A 20526-nucleotide genomic window follows, 5' to 3' on the forward strand; every position below is an offset into this window, starting at 1 on the left:
AGAAACAAACGACTAAATGCTGCAACTTATCCACCTAAGCAAAGAGAAAGATGCAGAGATATTCGACATGCAAAAAGAAGATACTTCCATTACTACATTACGCCTTACATCATGAATCGTGCTGTAATCTTGCCACCCATCTATATGTTTACATCATTGCTTGCTTCATCATTCTACTAACTCCACTAACTTTGGATTACAACTATCCTTGCTACAGCAAATACTCAATTAGGAATTTGACTACACCTTCATTCAAAAAAAGTCCCACCATGGTCGAGGATCATCATTCAGGTTCACCGATTTTGTGCTTTTTTACTAGCATAAAGTTTTTTTTTAATATTATTTTTTTCCATTTTGTAATTCTTATAAGAGAGGTCCTGATACCTGCACAACGTCCTTGCAATTGGTGGACTAAAATATTTTTATTAAAAATAAGTGTACTTCAATTGCATACTTCAAATTTTGGATACTATACCTAAGCATGAGAGCGCTCAATGAAGCAACATAAAGCATGTGATATAAACCAAACAGGATACTTGCCAAGTTCCTAGAACTTTTCATTCACCTAGGAGCAATTGTTTGATGATATTTCCAAAGTCAGACGCAATGCATACTTACATCTTTAATTCCTATGGATGATACTAGCAACAATGCTTTTATTTTTTCTAAGGCCAAGCCTTACCTTTATTTAGATATCCAATATCCAAAACAGACATAAGCATCTCATGCGATGATTTACAAATAAAATACCTTACCAACTTTAAACAGACCCATTAAGCCTTTAACCCTACAAGTCTTAAATCGTCAGTTGTTTTCAGAGTTCCTGGTGGGAGAAATTCTGCTAATCTTTTGCCATGCTCTATAAGAAGTCTCTGGCGCTCCTTTTCAATTGCAGCCTCTTTCATTGCAGCCTCTTCCTCATCTTTCCTCTGCTGTTGTGCAGCTTCCTCAAGCTATTCACATGAATACAAAAAAAAACAGCGATTAACAAATCGTTTTCATCCAATCACATGAAAGCACAAACACACATCTTGCATGAAGTCCTGCAAAATGTTTCTATCAAGTGCTTGTTGACATTGAGGACATGAAGATGAATTCATCTCTTTCACCGATATGTGCTTTTCATTCTCTAGCATGAAATATATTAACCTCATCGTTAAGAACACAAAAAGTATATATAGAAACTAAAATGCAGCCTTTCTGTTCAAATGTGTGTGCGTGCACACATCACCCAAAAAAAAGTGTATGCGCAAGCTATTGGGCACTATGGACTCATGGAAGGGCTGAAACCATAGGGTCTTTAGTGATCAGCTGCATGTCCCCTCCTTGGGGACTTTTTTTTGTACTATAAAAACAAATAGATTTCACCCAAAACAAAAAGTGTTTGTATGTGTGTGCGTGCACGTGCGCGTGTGCACATGCGTGTGTACGCGTTCCCTTGGTCTCATACACTTTCTGAGGCCTTCCACAGATGTTAATCAATGACAGACTAGTAGTTCGAGCTAATCTCTTGTAAGGTCAACCGTGGGTTTGATTCCTTGTAGGCGCACTGATTGTTGGCCCCTCCTTTCAGACAGTAATCCTTTACGGATGTCCAGCTTGGGAACCCAGGCTCTCTGGGATTTACTGGGAAAGAATAGAAACTTTACATAAATGTTTATTGATAGGGGAGTTAGGGGTTAAGGCACATACACCCTACCCCATCCTACTGGCTGAAACACAAACCAGAGCCTCACACCAAGACCCACGCACGTTTTTAAAAACTTGGTGGGGAAGGATGGGTTATATACATGGAGATGGAGAGTTTTTACGTCAGGATACAAACCGGGAGCTGAATTGACTCATAAGACGTTGATCAGGGATCGAACACACACACACACACACACACACACAACAACACAAACCAGAGCCTCAACTACCAAGACCCACGTGGGTTTTACAAAACTTGGTGGGGAAGGATGGCTTATACATGGAGATAGAGAGTTTTAAAGTCGGGGTACAAACTGGGAGCCGAAATGACTCATCAGATATTGATCAGGGATGGAACACACACACAACAACACAAAGCAGAGCCTCAACTACCAAGACCCAGGTGGTTTTAGAAAACTTGTTGGGGAAGGATGGCTTATACATGGAGATCATATATCAGGGAACAAACCAAGAGCTGAAATGACTCATCAGATGTCGTAGAATGGAACACACACAGAGGTTCACAATAACATGAACCAGAGCTTCAACCACAAAGACCCACGCAGGATTTACAAAGCTTGGTGGGGAAGAGAGAGAGAGAGAGAGAGAATCTACCTACAAAATTTTGCAGTCTATGAAAAAGGATTGCTCATGTTTCTTCAACCTAGCACACATATTTTGAAACGGGAGTTAGCTACCTGTGCTTCAAAGGCGTCCTGTTTTGCACGCCACAGCCTTTCAGCTTCACGTCTATGCTCCTCAATTTTCATCCGTCTTCTTTGCTGGCTCAATTGCTCAAGTTTATGCTCCTGCATTGAAAAAACGTGGCCAAATCATGGATTTAGATACCCAAAATATGATTATATTTCTTTTTCAAGGCCAACTTGACTAAGGCAAGAAGAATCACTGCTGCAGGACAGACAAAACAACATTCTTCTTAACAGAACCACATCGACAGTTGGCGCCTGCCTGCCCCTGCCCAAAGCTGTATACAATCAGCAAAATCATCAAGAATCTAGAGATGAATGTGGAGGTTAATGAGATCAACACATACAGCAAAAGGAACAAGAAGACGTTCTACAAGATAGAATGTAAGCCAAATATGGAAGAAAGAATTTGTCGGCCGAGATTGAACAATCAGTAGGGAAAAAGACGACATGTGCTGGCCATGCTAGAGGCATAAAAGGTTGGACGCACATGGTTAAAAGATGACAGAAGTGGGTATGAATGAAGCTGAAGCCTCTCTGCAGGTTGATGAAGCACAAGTGACTCGTTTTCACAGGCAACAGTCAACAAGGAGCTAATCAAGCATATGGAAGACCATCATGAAAGCACAGTTGACTCGTCTTCAAGACCATCCATGGTCAACGATGGAAAACTCAAGAAAAGAGGGGCACCTAGGTGTCATAGGAGTTCATTGATGCCTTTCCCATGGAGCAATGGGAGGACAAGCAGTAGACAGTGGACACAGGCACATGCAAGAATGATGCAACAACTATGTGTTTGTTTTGAAGAGAGTCAAGGTATAGACTTTATTTTTGCTTTGAAGCTTAAGCATGGTTGTTTGTTAACAAGGCAGGTCGTTTGAGACATGCATAAGAGCCTTGTGCAACCCCTGGGCTTTTCCTTGTGTAATGCTTTAGTTTTTATGAAGAAAGCCCAATGTTTTCTTAGATTCATAAGATTTGGAAAAAATTAAATCTTGAAATATTCTTCACACATCTATTATTGCTAAAGTTATCATCTTTTACAAAGCTATGGCAGGAACTGCAAAAACAAAGATTACTATGAGAACAAACTTTAATAACAAGTATATGTCTAACCTCGGCCAGTTCCTCCAACATGATCTTCTTGAAATACTCTTTTTCTATCATCTCCTCCCGTTTTCGCTGCTCCTTGAGATTTTGATATATCTCACTAGCAGCTCTGAGATTCTCACGGACGTGCTCTCTCTATTAAGAAATTAAAAAAATATATATTTTTAATATTAATCTTCACATTACTTAGTGTGTGATGTCTTGCTCAATCATTCAGTATCTGAAAAGCAAAAGCAACGAGGAAATATCCCTGCCTGTATTTGCAGCTCCTCTTGCCGCTTCTGATATTGAGCCTCAGCTAACTCAAAGAAGTAATCATTTATGGTTTTCTCAAGCTCCTCCTTCCGACGCGCCTCCTCAAATTTTCCAGCTGAGAGTGCAGCATATACCCTGTATAACATAATGGTAGAAAGTTCAGTATCTATGGTGCCTTTCTTCTCATCTCTGCTATCCATGCTACCAAACACCTGTACATCCTGATTGACAAGACCTCTAGTCAAGATATTATCTTGGTACCTCTCATCTTGTTCTTTTCTAATTTTTGCCTTTGCTTCCTGCTCAGCAACACGTTGGTCCAAAAGTCTCTGGTAGTCTTGAATCTGCCTCTCTGCTTCCTCTTCCTCTCTTTTCTGAAGTATAAGTTATCAACATTGCAAGGAGCTTTAAATCTATAGTTAACTGATCCACACATCCCACATATGATGAAGGAGTTTCATAATTGTCACTTTCACTCTGCATTAAGTTACAACATAGCTACCCTTGTCCAAGCTTTCCCAGCCCCCGGCCCCCACCCTAGTCTAGCAAACCCCTTCCTCTTTCTTTTTGACCCCTTCCCCCTCTAAACCCAACTATTGCAAATCGGATTAGAACTTTTTGTTGAGTAGAGGGATCCACAAAGATACAACTATTTGAAACGTGCATGTTTCTCAAATACTTTATGAATATTTACGTTGTTTGGTCGGTATTACAGAACATCGAACTAGTGTAAGACAATATGTTTAACTTTTTAACATCCATAATATCTTCAAGGTTTGAATTTGTGTCTGTAGCAGCCATGTACATACCGATGCCAAATGAAGGAGGCTTGCAGTTACTACTTATGTAGCAAATGTCCCGGAGTAAAACTCAAACTAATAAAGAATTATATTAGATCTAATACTAAAGTACGAAATGTGGGGGTCTAAAATAAACAGTCCCATTCCTTTGTAAAACCACATCATGCGGGGATCAAAATGATCTCTACCCAAACATGAGAGAGTGAAAAAACAAAACAATGTATCAAGAGGAGAACCTATATAGGTTTGTTCCTGTGGAGGCTCCGCATCAATGGGGAGCCCTTTCTCGCAAGAGGGGCCTTTGAAAAGACCCAGCAATGAAAGCACTACCACCTCCTCTATCTGATCTCATGACTTTGATCTTTCTGCCTCTCTGGTTTTCTACCATGGCTTTGAATTCTTAAAATCTGAAAAACACTTCAAATTTCTCTTTCAAAAAGTAGACCCAACAATATCTGCTATAGTCATCAATGAAAGTCAAGTAGTAAAGTGAACCATTGATGCTGCGGCTCTGGGTATAACCTGGTCTCCTCTTGGATTTCCACTCTTGATTCCTTCTGTTGCAGTATCCATGAAAGCACCAATAGGAGGCTACGTACCAAGCTCGCGGCAGCGAGAAGGACCTGGTTGGCCACTAAAGCTCTACCTACTAGGGAGAGATTAGCCAAGCTCTAGTATAGAAGCTTGCACCGAACACCCCTGAAACCTTGATCTTCTGTTGGAGCTCGCCCCTATGAAGGGTCTCGAGGTAGATCTCCTAAGGAAGGGACTGTGGACCCTCAACTAGTTTGAGTAAGAAAATCCATCATCTACCACAACAAAGGAGGCTGTTGTGTCTGGTGGAGCCTCTAGCACTATGCCAAAAGCGTGACCAATGGAGGGGAGGATGGCCTTGCAGTCTCTCGGAAGCCTCGAAAAGTGAAGCGTCACCGAGAAGTGTGTTATCTGTATCCTCCATTGTAAAGCCATGGTACCACAAAAAAAGGTAAACGGGTGGGAACCAAGGTAGATGGGGCTATGCTCCACTGTAAAGCCATGGTACCACGGAAAAAGGTAAATAGGTAGGACCACTTTCGTATATTTCTCAATTCAATGATGCTTGGAATATGATTACAATAGCAATCTCAAAAGTTCGAAAGGAACCAATGAGTCTAGAAGCTCCTAAACATATATCATATATAGTTCAAATTTCTCCTTCAGTCAGTCAAGGAGTAAATTTCAAATTAGGAGGAGAAGGATAATCTACAAGAGGATAATCCTGATTTGCTAGAAGCTAACAACTAGGGCATAGGAATGCATGTAACATAGTAGAATAGGTACTTGGGAACATGAAGTTGCCTAAAAGTCAAATTGCCATTTGTGGGCGGCAGTTGATTTCAACAAGAGTGTACTAGCAAGGAAGAAGTTAATAGTGTAGTTTGAGCAAGAAAATGTAAGATTTCCAAAAAGAAACATGCAAGAATAAGCCAAAAACAAGCAAGCATTTGTTCTAAACAAGGGAACATAAGAAAGCCATGAAAAAGAGAAAAAAAGATGAAAATAGCTTGTTTGGCTTTTACTTATGTATTAATCATATAAATAATTATGCTAACATAAATTAGATAATAACTCATGCTAGCCAACTTGGAACCTTGTCTAATGGATTCATGGAAGTTGGGAACATGGTAGCTTATTATGATGAAGCAGTGCCTGAATTTTGAATAATTTGAAGGAAGAGAGAATCCCAGATCACATAGTGTTTTCTTAGTTTCTACCTTGATCACTCACATGACCTAATCTTGGGTTTCAATTGTCTCAACCTTCCCTTATACGATTCTTTTTGCTTCTACTTCTCCTACTTCTTGGCTGCAATCTATTTATCAACACTTCTGTCTTGAAATATAGTTGCCCATTTGTTTTGGATACATACTGAATAATCAAGAAGCTAAAAGAAACCCACTGGCCCCTCATTCAACCAATTCCTTATTTTTCTCCCCTGTACTTTCAAATCATCGAGCTGCATGTAGCTTATTGCCTTCTTCGTAGTAGTGGGCATGGCCTTCTTTGCTGCATGAGATATCCTATCCTTTTGGCATCTTTGGCACTCTTGAGTCTTGGTGTTCACTCTGGTGGAAATTTAGCAAACTCACTATTCACGCTCTCACACAATCTCACAACCACAAAAACTAGAAAGTCTATGGTGATCTAGGGTTATATCTCTAAGCCCAATCAAGCTAAAATCTCTAAGTTTCATACCTACCAGAAGCATACATAGAAATGAAAATAGCCATTCAAATTGATAAAAACAAATAAACTCAAATCTCAACAAAAGAAAGAGAGGATAGGGTTCGGAGACAAATAGCAACATCGCATGGGATGCGAACAAGGATCACTCCCTTCTAAAGATAGACTTTGAAAACTTCTATTCAATAATTCTTGATATGATTATAATAGCAAATCAAAAGTTTGGATGGAACTAATGAGTCAAAAAGTTGTTAAACATATATCATATATCTATTAAAACCTTCAAAAAGTATCCATGATGAGTCCCAAGGTAGAACTAGTGATGCCAAATATCAAAACTCAGCCCAAGAGTGTGGCTGAAATAGTAAGGGCTGAGTAGAATAGGTGCTAGGATGCTCTTTATGATGTGGTAGACCAAGTGAAGGGCCTCAGATACGTGCACAAGAGCTCAAGGAGCAATCACAATCAGGAGACGAAGGCTAATTTGCAAGATAAGGGCTGATTCACTAGAAGCTGAACACTTAGTGCATAGTGTTGGCATGTAACAAGGTGCCACACACTTGGGAGATAGGAAGATGCCCAAAAGGCACTCAAAATTTGTGAAGAGGGGTATATTTCAGCAAGATCAAACTAGAAAGCTTGAGCAAGAAAGTGCAAGATCTCCACAAGCATACATTCAAGAATGAGCCAAGAACAAGACAAGGTGCCACACACTTGGGAGATAGGAAGATGCCCAAAAGGCACTCAAAATTTGTGAAGAGGGGTATATTTCAGCAAGATCGGAAGTTTGAGAAAGAAAGTGCAAGATCTCCACAAGCATACATTCAAGAATGAGCCAAGAACAAGAAAACATCTATTCTAAGCAAGAGAAAGCAAGAAAAGCTAAAGAGACCTATGAAAAAAACAATAAAAAGCTAGAATTTCATTTTTTGGCTTTTACTTGTACATTGATCATAATTTAAATAATGATGCTGACCTAGATTAGGTCATAACTCATACTGGACAACTTTGATTTAACCCAAAGTGAAATTTAGGTCTAGGTCTAGATGTGCACTATCTAGTGGTGATCAAAGTAAACTTCTAGAAAAGAAGAAGACATACATTGCCTCACAGAAGCAATCTCATCTTGACCTCCTTACCCAAGCATCATTGCTCAACACACCAAGGCTCACCCCCAAGACTCAATATGAAGGTGTTAGGAACTAACAAAATGTCAAAACCCTATGGATATGGAAACCTTGGGGATGTGTGAATCATGTCATTCTCGTACTGCATGCTAATTACCTACGATCAATGGAGGCTGATCGGTAAATCAAATGAGCCCTATAGCTGATTATTTATTTTAATGTGGAACCACCTTATGCACTAGCTTTCAACATTCTGTCACCTATAGTGATTAGTTAGCACTAAAAAAAGTGTTAGCTATGGCTAGCCTCCCGAAAGCAGCACCACTAGAGCAAATAAACTGTACATTAATGGTGAAAGCCATGGAGAATGATCATTGAAGCTAGAGAGTACTAACGCATTGAATTTGCACTAGCTAATGTGTGAAGTCTTGAAACAAGAACTCATACAAAAACTCACACATGTGATCAATAAGAAGATGCATGAATAAATAAAATAAAAATAGAAGTGGATACCCATGGGATACATAGGCCTGTCACACATTGTCTATGAGTGTTCCTACGTGTTGGTGAAGACCGAGAAGTGTTCCACTACTGTGGTTATGTTGTTAGAAGCTTTCTAGAGAAAATGAAATTTCTATTAATGTCAAGACTCAGGGATGACAGCATCTATCTCCAACATACTCATGCTGCCCCTCTCAAGTGTCAGAGGGCTCTCACACATGCCTTTGTCTCGTTGGGGAGTTGACTCCATGCTCCGAAATAACTAGCCAGGCCACTGTCACACTATGCCCAGCCAATGTGCATCCTCCTCAATCGTTGTCAGAAATTTGATGGATTTGATCCAGTGGATCCTAGCCATTTGCAAACCAAATTGGGAGGTGCATCCCTATGAGGACCACCCCCTGAGAGTGAAGAAAATAGTCCAAATCCTATGCCACAAAAAGGAATAGGAATGGAGCAAGACGGCAGCCTTGGCACAAAGAGAGAGAAAGAGAAAAGGCCTCCCCTGTATGACCAAGAAATTTGCAAGAGCATCTTCCATGTACAAAACACATACTTGGAACTCCATGTTTGCATAACTCAAAAAAATGATTTCCATGTGTTAGGGCTGCACTCTAATACCAACTATAGCCGTATGTCCATCGCACTTCAAGTAGGTTGGCACGTTCATTGAGTTTGGGACAAAAGTTATAGGCCTCTTCTTCATGAGCGCAGTTCATGCTGTACACCTTCATATACTTCAGTTGCTCAACTATGCTTGATGGCTTCGGCTGCTTGACAATTGCATCCACACGCAACAGGAATTTTACATGCGCTGCTCGGTGAATTCCTTTAGCTGCCTTGATTCTAGGTTTGATAGTCTTTTGTTCAACCATGTATAAGGGTTCCTGCTTAAAGTTATTCGTGCTTGTAGGGAATTGCCAATTCAACTCCTTTTAATGATGCAAGGTGTGTGAATCATTCCTTGATACACTAGAACGTTTCATTTGGGGACTTCAAGTCAATAGTTTCCTATTTAACTACAGGAGTTGCTTCCAATACTTTTGATGCACATGATTCCTTAGTGCACATTATGACCTTAATTTGGACGATGTCAAGGGGTGGAGCCACCATATCACATAGTGTCTTCTGCACTTGGTTCAGCATGATGCATGATTTTGAAGAAGTATACTACATATGCATGCATAAAATGCGGACAATTTTTTTGGGATTTCCAAATGTTTGGAATAGGTACCAAAGGTTTGCAAATGTTTAGAAAAGTTAAACATTCTTAGACACTTCAGACACCCAGTACCATTGGGACTCTTGATGGAGTTTAGTGTTTCCTTTTGAGTCGAAGGACAAAGTTTGAAAGACAGTTTCCAGTATCACAGCGCGGGAGACGATTTCTAGTATCACAAAGTGGTATATCTAGGTTGCAGGATGCAGTCTGGTGATGGGGGGCAGCAGACTCGACCTATCACCACCACCATCTATTATGGTATGGCATGATATCATCTAAACCCTGCGAGTTCTTGGAAGCAGGTATGGAGGCTTCTAGAAAGCCCGCCAAAAGGTATGAGCAAATGGTCTGCAGATATTTTTCATATTTTCATGGATTAAGGTATTTCCCCCTTACCTATAGGTGTCCGCTTCCAGGGTACCTAGGCAGTGAGGTAGGACCTGAGAGGTCGACTGCAGGACAGCCAGCTTTCTTCAGCACCGATGGAAGGCTGAATCTTGAGTTTCAAAGCTTCTAATAGACTTTTCTTCTCATGAAAAAAAAGACGGGCTTATTCTGATGAGCCCAGCACAACCCAGTAGGGTGATGAGGATCTTCAATTTCCAATCTTCACTTCATACTTGCTATTGAAGCGTAAATGGTCTTAATTTCACATTGTTACCAAGTTGACAATCATCAAACAACATCTTCAACAGGAAAAAGTCCTCTATGCTAGAACAATATACACACAACACGATGATAATGAATGTGATTATTTACAAGAGTGTTACCTTCTTCATTTGCAATCTGGCTTGCTGCTGGAGATAATCCATCATATACCTCCGTTGTTCTGCTTTCTTGGTTCTGCCGAAGTCAAAATATGACCAAAAGAAGAATAACATTGTTGATTCGAGGCGAAGAATGAGCTTATGTATGGCATTTATTTTCTCCAAAGTACTTTGAAAATATCCTTTAAATCAAAGGAAGTTTATGCTGTTTCCTGTTCAAGTTCTTCTGTTAACTTTTCTCAGTCCAGCTCAGAAAAAGTCACCATGCCTCTTCAAATTCTTTATTTCAATGCCCCCACTTTTTTGAGGTTCAGTATTCAGCTTCCCCAAATTTATTAAATTTGAGATGCAATTCTATGGAGATCAAAATCAATGTAAGGCCAAATTTTTTACAATTGCAACAATATGAGCTACTAATGTTTGAAGAAGGAATGTTCAGGTTTGAATCTTGATACATTTTGAGTTTGGCATCACGATCAAAGTCTTCTTTAACCTCAGCTATGAGCTGCACAACACAGGTAGCCGTGGGAGCATGCAGCTATTTAATTTTAGGATCTTTTCAAAAGAACCATAATCAAAATAAATTTCTAGGCTTTTTGTTTACTATGCATTGTAAGAAGTTCCGTTTCAACCCAAATTACCTTATCCATTTTCTCATGTTCCTGAAATTTTTCTTCAAGTTCTTTTTGTTTTTGCTCTTCCTTCTCATGCAGCTGCTTGTCTAGACTTTGCTTTGCTATAAGCTGCAGTCACCTGAAAAGTCAGTAAGAATTCATCTAAGCCACCTATGTCATTTGAATAGAAAATGATATATTATTTCTAGAATAATAACCACAAGGGAGGAGAAATGAAAATCTAAAATCCCGAAGCCCAAATAAAACAAATGAGAAGTTTCAAATACAAAGCCCGGAGAACTACAGGACCATTATGATTGGACATGTCATGTCCAAGATTTATGCATCAGTACTTGATTCTAAGGTCAGCAGATTTGCGGAGTGTCGAGGACTTAGAGCCGCACGACAGGCCGGTTTCAGGCGGGATCATGGGACCATGGACCACATTCTCGCGCTTAAATGTATCATCGAGGAGGCCAGGGCACGGAAGCAGAGGGTTTATTGTTGCTTTGTGGATTTTCGCAAGGCATTTGACACGGTTCCAAGAGCCCGCCTCATACGACACCTATAGGATTTAAGTTATGACCAGGAGATCATTTGGGTTGTCATGGCACTTTATGAGCGAGTTTCAGGCAGAGTCCGGACACGATCTAGATGGATAGACGAGATCATGAGCACTATCGGGGTCAAACAAGGGTGTCCATTATCACCTACCTTGAATGGCCTTTACATTGACGAGCTCGAGACAATGATGTAGACACAAGGGAGGGTAGGTTGCTCTCTCGCGGGCGCGCTGATCCAGATATTGCTTTACGCACATGACGTGGCTCTCTGGTCTTCCTCAGCAGAGGGGCTCCAGAGACACCTTGACGCACTACAATCCTTTTGTGAGTCTCATGATTTGAAGGTCAACTTGGGTAAAACCAAGGTTATGATCTTCAATACATCTCGAGCCGTCATGCGCCAGGAGTAGTTTGCATTTGATGGGTCCCCTCTTGAGGTGGTTTCATCATACACTTATCTTGGGGTCGTCTTTTCCGGACCCATCTTCACTATGAGACCCGCGATGCATGCATGTCTCAGTAGAGGATATGCTTCATTGGCTAGACTAGAGAGGTAGTGCTTCCGCTCTCACTTTCAAGATCCATGGACCAAAGAGTTTCGTTTTGACTCCTTGGTCTGCTCAGCAGGGATGTATGGCAGTCCATGCTGGGGGCCAGACTTGTCGGATACAGAGTGGGTGTGGAGCAGCTACAGGTTCTCGTATTATCACGGATGATCCGTGGTAAGCCATCCGTTCCTCACCCACTAGATCATTTGGGCAGAGTTTGGGTCACTCCCATTAAGGCTAGATGCTGCATTTCAGGTCATCACGTATCTGTACCGAGTCTGGGAGTATGGGGATCATATCTAAGCGTAGCAGGATACCATGGCTAGCACTGTCTTCTTCTATGGCACTTGCAGCAAGGGGAGACCAGAGGTGCTGGTATGCACGCACAGAGAGATGGTTTGAGGGGCTAGGGCTCCACATGGACAGACTACCTCCATTCCAGTACAGCATGGGTGCTCCGTTCTTTCCCCTTCTATCACACAAGGTCAACCAGGTTATCCGGATCTACTACAGCTATACACATTCCGGACTTGGTCGGGCCTGAGAGATCTTCTAGTGAAGCTGGGCTTCCACAGAGATCACTTCTTACATATGATAGCGGAGGGTTTCATTGATCCACCAGGATACACGCAGATTCACCTACCCCACTTGCTGAGGATCTCTCTTGGGAAGTTCCGGGTCTCTTCGCACAGACTTCGTATCGAGAGCGGTAGAGCAGAGCCGTTACCCAGGGAGAAGCACATATGCACACTGTGTGACATGCAGGAGGTTGAGACAGAGGAGCATTTCATCTTCAGGTGTCCTCTTTACTATGAGATAAGAGGGCATTTCTACTGCCTCTTCAGAGATAGTTATGGGGTTTTGGCCCGTTTTCTCTCCTACCCAAACCAGCAGTGTTTGGTTGGTTTCATTCATGAGGTGCTTAGACACAGCGAGAGTATTCTCCGAGCACGGAGACAGGAGCCAACTCCTTTCTCGACTGATACCTCTCAGAGCTCTATCACGGAGTTCTTTCAGCTAGATCACATAGACCCCCATGAGACGAGACCTCGACATGACCGTGTCTCTGACCCAACAGCTCAGACAGAGGGTTGACACACAGATCATACTTGGGGACATCCCCTCCTTATTTAGGACCGGAGCCCGACCAACGGGGGTCACAGTGGCCCTGGTTAGATGCAAAGCTACGACCAGGAGACGTGCCAGGACTGCACCCTTGAGGGACCAATAGTGCTCTATTGCTGACCTCATGCCTCCATTGCCTCATCCATCCTGATGTCCTACTGCTGCTGCTGCTGTTGATGATGATCATTATGATGATGTTCATGATGATGATGCTGAGATTGTTATATAGTCGACTATCGACATGACTTTGTCGTACTATGTTGTACTTAGTACTTCCATTTTGCATTTTGTTCATTTTGCATTGGTGTGGATGCTCATTAAGTAGCTCCACTACCGCAGCTCATTGTATCACGTTTTTCACAGTCTCATAGACCCATTGGTCTTCTGAAGACTTTAATAAACTTTCTTTCTTTCTTTCTTTCTTTCTCCTCTCTCTCTTCTACGTATTTGAAATTAGGTGAGTCCATGGATGCGATGTGTACGCTGCTATAAGAAGAGATTCAAGGACAGCCATTTTGGGTAGAATTGGCAAATGACAAGAAGGCTCATGTACACACTACTTCAACTACATTCTCCCATTGGACATTGGTGCATGGATATAGTGCACGGTCTCCCCTTGTTTATGTCCCCCAATAGGGTGTTGCTGGTTGGTTAGTTGGGTCTGGCCAAGACTAAGGAAGGTCAACTCTCGTACTTGGGTCTGGCAAGGACTAAGGAAGGCCGACCCTCCTACTCAGGTCAACTGATTGGCTATTACGCCAAAATTTGTGCCTTTGGTTTCTAGAAAGGAATTGACGCTATTCAGAGCAATTTCAACATCATGGGTATTTGTAAATAGTGCACTAACCTATATAGTATTAAAAAGGAAAAAAAGTTAGAAACTCTAGCTTATTCCCTTTCCTCCATCTCCACTCTCTCCTCCCCCTCTCAACTTTGTCATGGCATTACAGCTTTAGGTTGCTTCTGCTGAGGTATTTTCTGTTCACTCTCGTGGATTGCTAGTCGTACTTGTAGAGGCCTCCTTGCCTGCATTCTGGTTCAAAAAATCTCCTCATTTCAAGCTTTGGAGCTTGAGATATGCTGTTTTGAGTGTTGTGAGGTTTCTTGAGAGTGTGAGGACACTCTAAGAGAGATAAGAGAAAGAAACATTCTTTGTGAGAGGAAGAGTGAGAGAAAGTTCTTACTGAAGGAGAAATGCTCTCCCTTCTCATGCAATTATTTCAAAGTATCGTTTGTGTGAGAGGAAGAGTAGAAGAAAGTGTCACATGAGACCTTCTGGTGCTCTCAACAATCATTCAAGGTTCCTTATTTCAGTTCCTGGCTTGGTTCAAGTTTTCAAGTACCCAATAAGATTTTAAGACCTTGTGTAAGATTTTAAGTCTTTTCAAAGGCTCAAACTCAACACATGGTGAGAGGCTAATCATCTTCAACAGTTAATGGGATACACAGCCACTTCAATCGATTTGAGCATTACAAACTACACAAATGTGACGAGATAGTAGAGCCTGCTGCATTCCTAGGACTCCTCCAGTCTCATTCTTATTGTAGCCTTTGAAGGCTTTAAAAGGCTTACCATCATCTCCTCAAGTGATTATCCCAAGTTAGGACCTATTGTTGGAATGGTTACCTCCCCATCTGTAGGCCCCCATATGAGGAGGGCATGGGGGAGGTAGACCTAGAGAGATTGGGGCTGTCACATGGGCAGCACATGAGCTGCCATGTGGGCAGCTGTCAAAGCAAAGGACAGGCATACAGCCTGCAACAGGGCCCTGTGAAGGGCGCACTGACATCAGAAGGGTACGGCCCCACTGTACGGGACTGTACGGAGGCTTATCAGATCTGTACGGCGTTGGAAAAAGGCCTGGCAGAGACGCAACAGGGCGGGGGTGACCAGCAACCTGATCAGCCAGTCATAGGGCTGGTAGGGCTGGTTCCAGCCAGCCTACCACGCCTAGAAATGGCAGGGCAAAAGGGGGCTGGACCCTGCATATATAAGAGGGCATCAGCCCCTGAAGTGAGGACCAAAGCCCTAGTTTTGTGGGCCAGGGGCCCTGGTTAAGTTAGCCCTTTTAGGGCAGTTTTATAGCAGCCTGGTCGGCCTGATTGGGTCGGCCAGATTCAGGCTGCTGGTCGGTTTTTTGGGGCAGGCCTTGTGCCCTATTAAAGGAGGGCCTCTAGACCTCATTCCATCATCACTTGCAGCAGCAGTTGGGGAGCAGACAGCAGCAGCACCTAGCCCACCCTGGGACCTACACGCAGGAGGAGAAGGAGGCTGACATAGGGCTGCAGACTGAGCTCAAGGTGCTGCCCACCTAGGCTGGCTTCCGGACAGCAAGGTGGAAGGGATCTAGATTCTAGACAGAGAGTCTACGTATGCTCGAGGTGGAGCACGTGGGCTCAGAGATCTAGAAGTGCCAGGCTTGTAGTTGAAGAACCTTTTGGTATTGTATCCTGTCCTACTTTGTGGACAGACGGAAATAGAGAAGTGTTGCTTCTATATTTGTCACTGAGCATTGTCTATTTACTGGCTTGCACATCTATGCACATAAGTTAAGAAGTTTGTAATTCCACACCCCACATCACACTGTGTGAGCTCCTGGGCAATTCTGTCAGTCTTCCGCTGTGCGTACCCTCTGTTGGGTCATTTCTAACACCTATAGCAGTTAGACAACCTAGTCATCTTCATCTAGCAATCATCTCAAGCACACTAGTTCAAGCAAGCCCTAGACCATCATTCTAGGCACTTTTGGCTCATATTCTCAAGAGAAGTGAGTGCAATCGGTGAAAATTTCCAACAGTCGAGTAGCTTCTCGGATTTTTGGCACGTGATAGCCCGCTAGTCCATCAAATTCATTTTCACACTTCATCTGTCAGCCTAAGGGTTCTCATTGGAGTCTCCTGCTCTATGGCACTCAAGGCCATCGGCAGCTCCTTGCTTTGCTCATGAGCTGAGAACTTTCAATTAGTAAGTTGATAATCTAAAAGTCATTTATAAGGCCACGAAAGGCCTATGCACCCATAGTTCTCAGATGCCAGAACCTTGACCCACATTAGTTCATGTGCTTTATGCCATTAAGCTTGAGTAAGTCCAGACTTCAGGATGAGACCGAAGAGCACCATCCACAAAGTCTTGCTTGCAACAGAAGCGGGCCCCTTGCAAGTTTGCATTGAGAAGAAAGGACAGCCTGAAGTCAGAGAAACTGTACACCTTAGTGCCATAATCAGATAGCCCAAGAGGAATCCTCTCTCTCATAAAATATCTGATGTGGTAAGAGAGAGCCAGGCCTTCAAAACTTGGGAGGTGAGACATCACACGTGAAGCTTGATGAACAGCTAGAACAACAAAAAGAGACTATAGAAATGGAGGGGAAAAAAGCTCTTGCTAAGGTAGACGTGCATGCAGATGCTAGTTCAGCATTGTCTCTCAAAATCCCAAGAAAAAGTCTCAAGGTGAAGGCAAAAGTGGAGATTGCAAAATATGATGACTCATTCAATGTTGATCTATTGCTAGATTGGTTACTCAAGTTGAAGAAATACTTTGAAGCCCAAAAATTAGATGGTTTGGATAGATATTCACTTTGCAACACTGAAAATGAAAGGGTATGCTGCCATGTGGTGGAAACACACAACAAGAGAAGAGATACTCTCTTGAGTCCTCATATTGCAATGAAGAGAATTTGTGGATGTGTTGAAGAAAAAGCTTCTTCCTTTTTATCATGGTATGTAACTTTGCAAGTTTTATCCAAACTGAAGGTGACGATGAGACCAAAGTGTGAGGGATAACATGGAAATATTCTTTGAAATTAGATGTGCAGGAAGCTACTGAGAATATGCAGGCCATGAAGTTTATTATTGGATGAGAAAAGTCCATAAAGGGAGATGTTTTTTTTTGAGATCACGAATCTTGAGAAATCTTATCAGATAGCATTGAGAGTAGAGGAAAGTCTTCAGCATGAAGCAGGCCCAAAAGTCCAGAATAACCAGCATGAAGAAACCAGCCAAATAGTTGGGGTAGAAACCAGCATTCTGGTTATGACAGAGAAATGCAGGACACCAATCAGTCCTTTCAAAGAGGTTGAGATATTCAAAGGTCTAGGGTAAGGTATGCATCTCGTGGGAGGTTTGAAAGAGGCCAAAGAATTGGCATAATAACATCATATGCTACAAATGTGGTGTGCAAGGCTACAAGTCTTTTGAGTAAATGCACGAACTGGAAGAAAGGGAAGACACTGGCAAAGCAAAGGGAACTTGCAAGAGGCTGAAAATAAAGGCAGTGAGTATCCCAGGGCTGAAATTGCAGAAGAAAAGAAGAGTTTCTTGATGGCCATCAATACACTGGGATACACTCAATGCAAGAATGCACAAAGGAAGATGATCTTCCAGATACAATGCAGGGTGATAGGAGAATATGCCTCATTATTATGGAAGTAGCACCGATAACTTGGCAAGTCAAAAGGTGGTCCATGATCTAAATCTAGAAAGGATTCCTCATCCACATCCATATAAACTTGGCTGGATATGCAATGGGCATGAGTTCTATGTAGCATATCAATGCATTATTCCCATAGTTTTGCGAAAATACAAAGATGAGGTATTGTGTCATATTTTCCCCATGATATTTTACTTTGAAGACTTTGGTAGTATCATAGAAATGCCATGCATAGGATCCCTTGAAGGATGTGACATTTAGAAAGCGAAGAATGGTAGTCAACGTCGAATGTTGTTTGTTGCAAAGCATATCAAAAAGCTTGTCAAGAAGGACAACTACTGGAGGGAAAAGAGGATTCCATCAAATGAGGGTGCTATATGCTCAGGTTGGAGACTTTGGAGCACTGTACCATCGTGGATGTAGAACGTACCAAGAGTAATTGCTTCAAGGTGGGTTCTTATTCAAGAAAAAGCATAAACCAAGAGGGTCAACGTGGGAGTAAACCATTATGGATCATTGCAGCTCATCAAAGCAACTAATTTTGGCCTGGAACGACTTTCCAAATTGGCAAGTTTGTGGACTTTATCATGGGATTACTAAGATCCGTGAAGTGGAACGACAAGATCGGGTTATTGTGGGTAGATCCAGCAAGATGAACTAATTATTATTTGCAAGAAGACTATTAATGTTCTAGAGGCTCCTGAACTCTTTTTCAACAAAATGTGGGAGTCATGACTTGCCATCAAGTATCACCTCAGATAGGCATACTAGCAACAAGGACACCCCATATTGGGGGGCTGATTTCAGAACTTGGATTCAAATGGGTGCCTCTGTCAGATATTTTGGCTGCCAAGTCGGCAAGGGCATCTCTCCCAAATAGCACTTTGCTACTGTGTGGAGAGTATCGGGAGAAAACTCCTCTTGTGGAGTTCAGCTAGACTCTAGAGTGGTAGTTATGTTGCTAGCAACAACTTGGTTTATTGGTTCTTGTAGCTGCCACTCTAAGGACTTCATCACTCAGCTCAAAAGGCTGATAATGAATTTCTTGTAGATTGGGCTTGATGGTTTGGCAGATATCAGAAAGAGACTAGCTTGGTAGACCTAGATTCTCTGAACACAAGTAGGCCTCAATATTGTTGATCCGGGCAGCTTTAGGATTACTCTTTGAAGAATACCTCCCTCTTCTCTGGAAGAAATTGGCAGGCATCTTGTCATATGGAATGACAACATACTTGATGATCATGGCAACATACTTGATGTACTTTTGGATACATACCATTGTCCAGTTGAGAGAGAGGACCTTCCTCTGTGGATTCTTGGAATTCAAAAACCTTCTACATGATTGTAACTTTTAGTTGGTAAGTCACCTCATAGGAAGACTCTTGGATTGGGTTTTCAAAGATGTCGGGCCTTACCATTGCTCTACTTGGCTTGGGGCCTTTACGAGATCAGGTATCCAACTTCAGTGTTAGAAATGACCCAACAGAGGGTACACACAACGGAAGATTGATAGTATTGCCCGAGAGCTCACACACTGTGGTGTGGGGTGTGGAATCACAAACTTCTTAAACTTATGTGCATAGATGTGCAAGCCAGTAAATAGACAATGCTCAAAGACAAATATAGAAGCAACACTTTATATTTCCGTCCGTCCACAAATTAGGACAGGATACAATATCAAAAAGGTTCTCCTACTAGATGTCAAGAACTTCTAGATCTCTGAGCCTATGTGCTTCACCTCGAGCAAATGTAGACTCTCTGTATAGAGTGATCCTCTCCACCTTGCTGTCCGGAACCTCAGCCTAGGTGGGCAGCCCTTCTCAACTTAGTTTGCAGCTTCTCTGTACCTCCTTCACCTCCTGGATATAGGCCCAAGGTAGGTCTAGTGCTGCTCCTATCTGTTGGCTGAAGTGCTGCTCCACAAGATGATCACAACACCTTGCTGCCCCAGAAGACAGCCAAGGTCTAGCCTCTAGGGAACTCAGTCTGCAGCACACCTTCCACTCTCCTTCACCCCTAGTGTGAGGACCAAGGAAGTGTCTTCTCGCTGCTCCTGTCTATTCCTAGTGAATGAGGCACAATGGCCTCCTTTTATAGGTCCCCAAGGCTGGCAAAAACTGACCAGCCTGCCCCAACCAATCTGGCCGACCAGTCTGTGGCTGGTCCAGCCCTATGTAGGGCTCACAAACCAGGGCTCTTAGGCCCACTCTTCTAGGGCCTTGGCCCTCCAATCAAGGCAAGGGCCCAGCCTATATAAAGGCAGGTCCCTGCCTCATGGCAGCCTCCTTTGCTGCTCCAACAGCCCTCATACAGCCCTATACAGCCATGTACCCTGTTCTGTACAGTTGCACCACCTGTCCTAGGTCTGCACAGCCTTGTACCCTGCTTCGTACGCTTGCTGGTGTCAGCGCCACCTGTACGCATCTATTCGGGGCCTGTTCCAGCCCGTACACCTGTTTTGCAATTCCGTCTTGCCAAGTCAGATCTAGGGCGTCATGCCCCCGCCATCTCCTCCTGCACAAGGTCTCTTGTGCTGTCCACATGACAGCTCATGTGCTGCCCATGTGGCAGCCCCATTCTCTGCCCATGTGGCAGTCTATACATTCCTAGGTCCACCTCCCCCATGCTCTCCTCATATGGGGGCTTACAGATGGGGAGGTGACCATTCCAACACCCCCTCTCACCGACTTTTTGTGAGAATAAATATTTTATTGCTGTGAAATAATTACATTCATAGATACTCCAAAAGCGGAGTAACTACTACTCAACCAAAAATCTCAGTATAAGCCATATATACATCATGATCAATCAAATGAGTCTGAAAACAATCATAAAACGATTGCCGC

The 20526-nt window shown here is 42.6% G+C and overlaps 1 protein-coding gene across 1 annotated transcript in view; it reads right to left on the bottom strand.

Moving 5' to 3' along the window:
- Positions 1-768: 768 nt before the first annotated feature.
- Positions 769-20526, bottom strand: part of LOC147880186 (uncharacterized) — a 40867-nt gene continuing 21109 nt past the window's right edge. The window contains exons 9-16 of the mRNA XM_087371285.1: positions 11043-11144; positions 10857-10906; positions 10405-10477; positions 4023-4135; positions 3761-3896; positions 3513-3641; positions 2388-2498; positions 769-953 (exon numbers count right to left, since the gene is read on the bottom strand). Coding sequence (XP_087227411.1) covers positions 774-953; positions 2388-2498; positions 3513-3641; positions 3761-3896; positions 4023-4135; positions 10405-10477; positions 10857-10906; positions 11043-11144 — 894 coding nt within the window. The 3' untranslated portion in view covers positions 769-773. The remainder of the gene's footprint in view (positions 954-2387; positions 2499-3512; positions 3642-3760; positions 3897-4022; positions 4136-10404; positions 10478-10856; positions 10907-11042; positions 11145-20526) is intronic.

This window comes from Dipteris shenzhenensis, chromosome 32 (assembly GCF_047967505.1).
Source record: "Dipteris shenzhenensis isolate YYH24624 ecotype China chromosome 32, Dip_SZ_1.0, whole genome shotgun sequence".
Taxonomy (NCBI): Eukaryota; Viridiplantae; Streptophyta; class Polypodiopsida; order Gleicheniales; family Dipteridaceae; genus Dipteris; species Dipteris shenzhenensis.